This window comes from Erythrolamprus reginae, chromosome 9, assembly GCF_031021105.1.
Source record: "Erythrolamprus reginae isolate rEryReg1 chromosome 9, rEryReg1.hap1, whole genome shotgun sequence".
NCBI lineage: Eukaryota > Metazoa > Chordata > Lepidosauria > Squamata > Dipsadidae > Erythrolamprus > Erythrolamprus reginae.
In genome coordinates this window covers 39,646,466-39,656,022 of record NC_091958.1, presented here as the reverse complement: position 1 = coordinate 39,656,022, position 9,557 = coordinate 39,646,466, and the positions used below count along the sequence as shown (strand labels likewise).

At 52.2% G+C, this 9,557-nt stretch overlaps 1 protein-coding gene across 1 annotated transcript in view; it reads right to left on the bottom strand.

Annotated features, from left to right (window-relative positions):
- Positions 1–5,405: 5,405 nt before the first annotated feature.
- The window catches only part of PKD1 (polycystin 1, transient receptor potential channel interacting), a 125,551-nt gene continuing 121,399 nt past the window's right edge, over positions 5,406–9,557 (bottom strand). The window contains 2 exon segments of the mRNA XM_070760895.1: positions 5,406–6,583; positions 6,845–7,147. Of these exon segments, the coding sequence (XP_070616996.1) occupies positions 6,011–6,583; positions 6,845–7,147 (876 nt within the window). The 3' untranslated portion in view covers positions 5,406–6,010.

Here is a 9,557-nt window from a genome sequence, read left to right as displayed (position 1 = left end):
GTCTCTGGGGAGGATGGGTTGCCTGGCCCCTCAGTGTCTCCACGTGCCCAGGGGGCCCAGTGCCTGCCATGGCTGGGATGCTCTTGGCTGAGACTCTGAAATGGGTTGGGCCCAAAAGCCACCAAGGCCGCCTCTTTTGGGACCTCTCGGAAGGGATCCGTGGCTTGCCAAACCTGCCATGAAAATTTTTGTATGGATTGTGTTCAATCTATGATACTGGTGGTTTGGCCTTTGTTTCTGGGGAAGTTGGGGATAATTTGGCCCTAATTTAGGTTAATTTTAATTAATTTTTAAAGTTGGCTTTGGGATGAGCAATGCAAATCCAAGGCCCACAGGCGGTGGTGGAGCTGTTGGAACACAAAGGCGCTGACTGGTTGATTGGAAATGGAACAGAACTGTTCTGACCCAGCCTTCGCAAGTAACAATGAGCTGCTTACTCGTGAGTAAAACAATCCCCCCCCCCCTTTTAAGAAAAACAGGAGAGTAATCATCTCCTATTCATGTGGATAAACAAAACCGAAACATAATGTCCGAACAGACCAGGTTCTGGCCAAGGAATGCAAATTGCTTGCTGTATCTTAAAAACTTATACAGTGGTACCTGTACTTACAGACTTAATTCATTCCGTGACCTGGTTCTTAAGTAGAAAATTTTGTAAGAAGCAATTTTTCCCATAGGAATCAATGTAAAAGCAAATAATGCATGCGATTGGGAAAATCACAGGGCGGGTGGAGGCCATGTTTCCTCCCAGGAGATTCCTAGAGGCCCCACGGAGGCCTCTCCCCACCTTTTCCAGCCCTGTTTCCTCCCAGGAGATTCCTAGAGGCCCCACGGAGGCCTCTCCCCACCTTTTCCAGCCCTGTTTCCTCCCAGGAGATTCCTAGAGAGGCCCCATGGAGGCTTCTCCCCGCCTATTCCAGCCCTGTTTCCTCCCAGGAGATTCCTAGAGGCCCCACGGAGGCCTCTCCCCACCTTTTCCAGCCCTGTTTCCTCCCAGGAGATTCCTAGAGGCCCCACGGAGGCCTCTCCCCACCTTTTCCAGCCCTGTTTCCTCCCAGGAGATTCCTAGAGGCCCCACGGAGGCCTCTCCCCACCTTTTCCGGCCCTGTTTCCTCCCAGGAGATACCTAGAGAGGCCCCACAGAGGCTTCTCCTGCCTTTTCCGGTTACAGTTTCGGAGGTTCGGGTTTATAAGTGGAAAATGGTTCTTGAGAGGAGGCAAAAAAATCTTGAACACCTGGTTCTTACCTAGAAAATTTTGTAAATAGAGGCGTTCTTAGGTAGAGGCACCACTGTAGTTGTCTGCAACAACCGGCCACTCCTAAACCCCTCCTATTTATTTTCCATCCAGGGAGGAGTTCACTAGCATCTATAAGGTCCGTTTCCCTGAGAGCCAGCTTATAGCTTTCCTTTGCTCTCCTCTCTACACATTCGTGCATCTGGGATGGGCCACTGTTTCCTGATCAGAGCCTTCCAAGGGCTGCAAAGCCGGCCCAGGTTCCCCCTCTCCTGCTCATCTGACTCTGCAACTTGTTCCTATGGGCCACAAGAAGAACGTAGAACAATAGAGCCCTTCTCCAATTTTTCACATGGCCCCTCGGAAAAATCAGTTGCCCAACCAAGGGGCGTGCATAAGTGCAGCAGAGTGCCTTCCATCCCCTGTCCTAATGTTTTACTAGTATCATGTATATAAATATTATGATATCTTTGTATACCACCAATCTGTACTTGACAAAACAAATAAATAAAGAGACAGGGAGACCCGATGGAGCAGTCCATTGTCTTTTAATATGACCTTGTCCAGCTAATTCACCAGTACGTATAAAAGAAAATACTTCCTTTGCAAATTTAACATAAAGCACGCTTGCTTCTTACATTCTCACTACTCAGAAGCCCTTTTCAAACGGTTCCGGTAAACTGTGTTGCTGGGTGAGATTGCAGACAGGAATAAATAGGAAACTGGCCACAGAGACCCAAAAATACATTCAATGACTTTTTTTTACGTTTTTTTGTTGTTGTTTTTAGGAGGGACTAGATGTGGTTTTGTGGAAATTGCTAAAGGGTATCAATTGATGCTGTTCTTGTAGATCTCACTGCAACCGAACACGAGAGGCCAACTCCTGACCATCCTCCTCACCTTCTACTTCCTGCTCCTGCCTCCACTTTTCCCGTCCTTTGCAATTTCCCAACATTTAAAAAAAAAAAACAACCCATGAGAACTTTTAACTGACCAACACAAGTGTAAAATCCCTTTCCTCTAGCTCAGGCTATTACTGTCCATCATCCTCCACTTCCATTTTCTGGCCGTGCTCTTTTAAGGGCGCCAACCTCAAGCCAGCTGTTGCTTAAATCAGGGGTCTCCAACTTGGGCAACTTTAAGACTTGCGGACTTCCACTCCCAGAGTTCCTCAGCCAGCAAAGCTCTGGGAATTGAAGTCCACAAGTCTTAAAAATTGCCAAGGTTGGAGACCTCTGGTTTAAAGAGACCCATGTAACATTGCCTTCGGCTTTGGGCTGGCACTGGTCGATAGCTGCCCCCTCCCCTGTTCAGGTGTTGAATTTCCAGCTGGCAAGAAGGGCAGGAGGGATGACAGGTTGGCCTTCACGAGGAGGGTGGCCAACAACTGGCCCTGAATGGCTCCCCTCATTTCCCAATTGACAATGCCTGAGGAGTCTGAGAAACTTTGGCCCAACAAGCAGAGGTGGGCTGCTAAGGTGGAATGGTGGCTCTGAGTTGCTAGCAGAGTCCGGCACAATTATGCTACTGCACCTGGGCAGGTAGCGAAATGGCGCGCATACACACAGGTGCGTTCGTGGCTCAGTGCTAGTGGAGTCCAGTGCAGTTATGCTACTGCACCTGGGCAGGTAGCGAAATCGCGCACGGATTTCGCTACCTGCGTGTCCGTGCGCGATTTCGCTACCTGCCCAGGTCCAGTAGCATAACTACGCTGGACTCCACTAGCGCTCAGAGTCACGGGGTCGAGCACACGTCGCCGTTCCACCTCCGCATCCCACCTCTGCCCACAAGCAGTCTAGCAAAACAACTTCTGATTCTCTTTCTTTCCCCAAACTTCTTCACTTCTACCTCTTTACCAACCATCCTTCTTTCTTTATTTCCATCAATGAAGGTAGGAAATTCCCTTTCGGCTAAAGCAGCCTGGAATACGATAACGAAGTTTGACAATAGCACCCTCATAAATAATATCAAAAACAAAGGCAAATGTGTTTTTCCAAGTGTCAGCAATGGTGGATACATCCCCCAAAGTAGCTACAGAAAAGATACAATATCTCCTTGTGACTTTTAGGTAGCGAAGGCCACTTGAGCTGTTTAACTGAGGTTTTGGGAAAGCAGGTGGGGAGGGGGCTCCGGGTTGGGGGTTCCTGTTGCATGCGCAGTGCCTTTGCAGGGATTGCACTGGGCGCCCTGCCAGGAGGTCCTGCCCCCTGCCCTGGCATCTCCAAACTTCCTCTGGCAAACCCCACACATTGCTTTGCCTCCCCCCACCCCCATGCCAGCAATGCTTGAGCGAGGCTTTTGATGTCACTTTGTCTTAAATAACTACCATCTACACAGGTGAGCACAATACCACTGCTATAAAAACAGCAAACATACAAAAATATACATTTTTTCCCCCTCTTGTAAAAATCCCATATAAATTACTTATAATACACATAACGTTAAACCGGCCACTGGAATATGACGGGATTTGTCGCGAGAGAAAGGAGAAAGACGGGGTCTGCACGGACCAGCCGTAGCATCCGAACGGAAGGGGTTCCCCGAAAATTAAAAGCCAAGGGATGGCACAGAGGTGGCTCCCTGGGCTGGTTTCCAGGCCTCCCCAGGGGCCTCTCGCAATCCTAGTCCTTGTGGGACTTGGAAGAGAGCAGGATGGCCAGGCACATTCAGGGCCCAGCCTGCAATGGTCACCAAGCCACCCCGATGGCCGAGCTTCTGATTTGGCAGCTGGAATAGACTGATGGTGAATTGGTGGGTTTGTTCTCCACCACTCTTCATCTCCAAGCGACAGTTTATATGCACCAAGGACACAAACCCATTGCTTAGACTAGTGATGGTGAACCTAAGGCATGGGTGCTACAGGTGGCATGCGGAGCCATATCTGCTGGCATGTGAGCCATTGTCCTAGCTCAGCTCCAACGTGCATGTGTGTGCCAGCCAGCTGATTTTTGGTTTGCACAGAGGCTCTGGGAGAGCGTTTTTGACTTCCAGAGAGCCACCGGGAGGATGGGAGGGCGTTTTTACCCTTCCCCAGCTCCAGAGAAGCCTTTGGAGCCTGGGGAGGGCAAAACATGAGCCTACTGGGCCCACCAGGAGTTGGGAAATAGGCCATTTCTAGCCCCCCGGGTGTGTGGGAAGCTGTTTTCGCCCTCCCCAGGCATTGAATCATGGGTGGTGGGCACTCACACATGTGTGATAGCACGCGTGCACACTCTTGGCACCCGAGGGAAAAAAAGGTTCGCCATCATTGGCTTACACCAAGGCTGGAGAACTAAAGCCCCTTTATGAGTTGTGGACATCAACTCCCAGAATTCCTGGCTCAGGAATTCTAGGAGTTGAAGTCCACAACTCATAAAAGGGCCATAGCTCCCCACTTCTAGCTTCGATGCTCATCTTCTTCCACCAAACATTGCAGTCATTCCAGTATTTCCAGGCTGCCACCTTACTGGCGGGGGGGGGGAGTCCTGGGCTTGGGGGTCACTCGAAGACATGAGAACTAGTGGCCCGTATACGGTCATAGTCCAGTGGCCTGTTTTAAATTATGATCTACAAGAAACAAAAATACTGCTTCCATGATATATTATCCTGCTCTTTAAAAGTTGCATGTGTCATTGGTAGCTAAGGCAAGCATAGATTAAAGTGCTGGCAGTAAATACAACTAGTAAACCATACAAATGAATATATAGATATATTCATATATTCATTCATGCATACTCAAACATACATTCACACGGAGGTGGGCTGCTAAGGGGGAACGGTGGCGTGTGCTCGCCCCCGTGGCTGTGAGTGCTAGCGGACTCCAGGGCAGGTAGCGAAATCGCGCGCAGAGACGCCATGGGCGCCCCTGCGTATCCACGCATGATTTTGCTACCTGCCCAGGTGCAGTAGCATAATTGCGCTGGACTCTGCTAGCACTCAGAGCCACAGGGGCGAACACAGGTCACCGTTCCACCTTAGCAGCCCATCTCTGCATTCACACAAACAAACACTATAAAAATAAACCATCATGTTCCCCAACAATAAGATTATGCAATCAACGTAATACATGTAACCACATCTTCACACAGAACGGCTGTGGGAACAAGACCTGGGGAAACCAGCTCCCAGCTCCCCTCCACGCAGCCGCCTCCCACTCCCACCTTTGTCAACCTGCTTAGGCAGCGGAGGTGTTTCAACTGCACACCGGTCAAAAATAAGGGATCCTTTTTTAATATATATAGAGTCTTGGACCGCCCCACATTCTTCTCTCTCCAAAGTCCAGCTTTTCCTCGCAATCTGCCACCGTCTCCAACTTTGCTCAGGGATAAAAGTCCTTCCGCTCCAGGCTCAGCCCGGCCACTGCTCAGCCACGGCTATTCAGCTCCTCCCTTGAGCAGACTTGCCAAAAAAGAACAGGTTGCATTAAAAACATACATGTTTGTCCTCCCTCTCTCTCTCTCTCACACACACACACACATACAAAAACACCTGGATTTGTTCGCTGTAAAGCTTCTGTGAAAAATAACACTTTTTTTTTTGTTCTCACCCTCTAAGTCCTTTCTTCTCCCGGGGGGTGTGGTGTGTCACACCTGCCCCCCCCAACCCCGTCCCCCCGCATGGAAACCAGGAGAGCTGTTCAGCCTCTGCAGGAGCCCAAAGTTGGAAGTTGTGGAAGGCTGTGGCTCCGAGTGCCGGTTCGTGCCCCTGCGGCTCCCAGAGCTGACCTGCAGCCTCCACCAGAGGAGACCAGAGAGGGCAGAGCCTGAGGCTGGAGTAGAAGCATCTCCTGTCGGCTTTACTTGCCGGTGGGGTGGACTCGGTTGTTGGCCCGCAGAGGCCTCTTCCTTTTGGCTGCTGCTACCAGCGTCTTCTGTGGGGTCAGCAGAGCGCCTGGGCCGCTGTGGATGACCCGGAAGGCCGCAGGGCTGCTCAGGGGCCGGGAGGGCAGGGCAGGCCGGCTGCTGGGCCGCAGCTCGGAAGACAGGTAGACGGGGGCGGTACGGATGGGGTGGGAGAGGGTGGCCGGCCTCTCGGCCCTCAGCCTGCCCCTCTGCCTGGCCTGCCAGTTCCGGCTGTTTTCTAGCCGGCACTCCAAGCTGTACACTTCCTCGGTTGCCCCGTTCACCCGGTCGAACTGGGTGAGCAGTGTCTGCAGGAGGGAGAGGAGCTGCTGGATCTCCACGTCGAGCTCCGTGCTGTCGCAGGTGCTGGTGGCGAGGCTGAGTCCGTCCAGCTGGCTGGAGGACGTGGAGGCCCGGGAGCTCTCGGAGGCAGCGCTGGGGGTGGCTCCCTGCAAAGACCGGGAGTCCTGGCTGGAGGAGCGGGAGGGCAGCGGCTCCATTCCTTCGAAGCGGACCTTGTGGCGGAACTGCAGGAAGAGAAGCATCTTATGAGCCGCGCTGGCACAGTGGTGAGAATGAAGTACTGCAGGCTCCTGCTCCTGACTGACTGCAATTTGGCAGTTCGAATCTCACCAGGCTCAAGGTTGACTCAGCCTTCTGTCCTTTCGAGGTGGGTCAAAGGAGGCCCCAGATTGGTCTGGCCTGCCAGATTAGCCAGGCCAGTGAGAGGAGCCCGAGAGCCCCAGAGACTTCCCCCCCCCCAGTCTCCCCCCCCCACACACACTCACCTCCTTGGCTTTGCTGAATCCCATCCACATCTTGAGCCTTCGAAGGAAAAGCTCCACCATTTCATAGTCCTGGGATTCGAAGGCCGGCCGGTACATCTCAAAGCGGGTCTCACGGTAATGGTGGATGAGGACGGCAGGGAAGAGCCGCGAGAGGCACCACAGCTGCAGCACCACGTAGCTGGCCCAGATGAGGTGGGGAAGCCCTGCAGGGCCAGGGAGACTCTGGCCACTGTGCAGACCGGTGAGGAACAGCTGGACCCCTCGGCCGAACCCAGAGAAGCCCTCAGAGGTGGACGAGAAGAGCTGTGCAGAAACAGAGCTCTTTTAACATTAACAATCGTTTCGATAAAAAAATAATATTTATTTTATAAATAAAAAAGCCCATATCCTTTTATCCTTTTATATATAATTTGTCCAGTTCTGGAGACCTTACCTACAAAAAGATATTGACAAAATTGAATGGGTCCAAAGACGGGCTATAAGAATGATAGAAGGTCTTAAGCATAAAACTTATTAGGAAAGACTTCATGAATTCAATCTGTATAGTCTAGAGCAGTGTTTTTCAACCAGTGTGCCACGGGACATGGTCAGATGTGCCGCAAGCCCGGCCCGGCTGGAGCTTCCCTGGCAGTGACGGCAAGTGAGCTTTTGGGGCCCAGTGGGAGGGCGCCGGCCACTGTTGCCTCTAAGCTAACACCCCCCCCGCAGAAACTTTTGAAGTGGCGCAAAGCCACGCAGTCCCGAATTGCTCCCTTCTCCGGCGAGCAAAGCCGGCTGCCCAGGAAAGCCCCGTGTTTGAAAAGCACGCATTTAAAAAGCGCGCCGCTTTCCCAGGCAGCCGGCTTGCTGGCCAGAGAAGCGAGCGATCCAGGATTGCGTGGCTTTGTACTGTAACGACAACAACGGCACCCCGGTGGTCTTCCACTTCGTGGCGCCCCACCACCCGTTCCTGCAGGTAGAAGTCGGGCGCGCTACCGGGAGGCGGAGGCAGTGCGTGGCCGGGCACTGAGCGCCGTGGACGCCTGGGAGGGCAAAGGTGTGGATGTGGCTGCTGCCTCTTAGATGCAGAGTCGGAGGGGGCGGAGGCGAAGGTGACGGCGGAGTCCGCGCTGGGACCATGCGGGGTTGCTGATCCAGGGGGCCGCGGACCGGCAAGCCACCCTCCACTCTCTCTCTCTCTTTCTCTCTCTGTTGCCGGTGTGGTGTACAAGAGAGAAAGAGAGAGAGAGAAAAAGGGGGAGAGAGAGAAAGAAAGAGAGAGAAAGAAAGTAATAGAAAGAAAGAGAAGGAAAGCAAGAGAGAAAGAAAGCAAGAAATAGAGAAAGAGGAAGAGAGAGAGAGGAAGAGAGAGAAAGAGAGAAAGAAAGCAAGAGAGAGAGAAAGAAAAAGCAAGAGAAAGAGAAAGAGAAGGAAAGCAAGAGAGAGAAATGTGTGTGAGAGAAAGCAAGAGAGAATAAAAGAGAGATAGCAAGAGAGACAGAGAAAGAGAGAAAGAATGCAAGAGAGAGAAAGCAAGAAAGAGAGAAAGGGGGAAGGAGGGAGAGGGAAAGACATAGAGGGAGGGAAGGAGGGAGAGAGAAAGAGCAAAAAAGAGGAAGGAAGAAAGGAAGAGGGATGGAGAGAGAGGGAAAGAAAGAGGGAGGGAGAGAGAGAGAGAGAAATAGGGTGAAAGGAAGAGGGGTTTTTTGTCCAAACTTTTTTTAGCCCCCCCCCCCCCCCCGCTCAATGTTCCCCAGGATTTTGTAAATGTGAATGTGCCGCGGCTCAAAAAAGGTTGGGAAACACTGGTCTAGAGCAGTGTTTCCCAACCTTTTTTGAGCAGCGGCACATTATTCACATTTTCAAAATCCTGGGGAACATTGAGCGCGGGGGGGGGGGGCGCAAAAAAGTTTGGACAAAAAAAATCTCTCTTCCTCCCTTTCGCTCTATTTCTCTCTCCCTCCCTCTTTCTCTCCCTTCCTCTTTCTCTCTCCATCCCTTTCTTTCTCCCTTCCTTCCTCTCTCTTTTGCTCTTTCTCTCTCCCTCCTTCCCCCCTCTTGCTGTCTCTTTCCTTCTTTCCTTTCTTTCTCTCTCTCATTCTGTCTCTCTTGCTATCTCTTTCTTTCTCTCTCTCTTCCTTCCTTCCTGTCTTTTGCTCTTTCTCACTCCCTCCTTCCCCCCTGTTGCTGTCTCTTTCTTTCTTTCTCTCATTCTGTCTCTCTTGCTATCTCTTTCTTTCTTCCTTCCTTCCTCTCTCTTTTGCTCTCTTTCTCTCTCCCTCCTTCCCCCCTCTTGCTGTCTCTTTCTTTCTTTCTCTTCTCTCTCTCTCTCATTCTGTCTCTCTTGCTATCTCTTTCTCTCTCTTCCTTTCGTTCTCTCTCTTGTTCTCTCTCTTCCTTTCTTCTCTGCGGAGGCCAGCAAAGCTTTTTCCGGGTAGGCTGGCTGGGGGATAGGGTGCGCGCGCGCGCGCGCACGCACCCCCGACGTTCCAAAGAACCTTCTCCGACCTCCGCTGTGAGAAGGTTTTCTCCGAACGCTCGCCGCCGTTGCAGCCACCACTGCGGGAGGAGCTGGAGAAAGGGGCAGATCGGGCGAGCGGGGCGGGCGAGCGGCAGCGGCGAGAAGCCAGGGGCGCGAGGGGAGTGGAGGCACTGGGGGGTGGGGGCAGCCGCGGAGCCGGCCTCTGCACTTTCATCGCTCCCCACCCCAAACTCCAACGCCCAGCTCCTTACG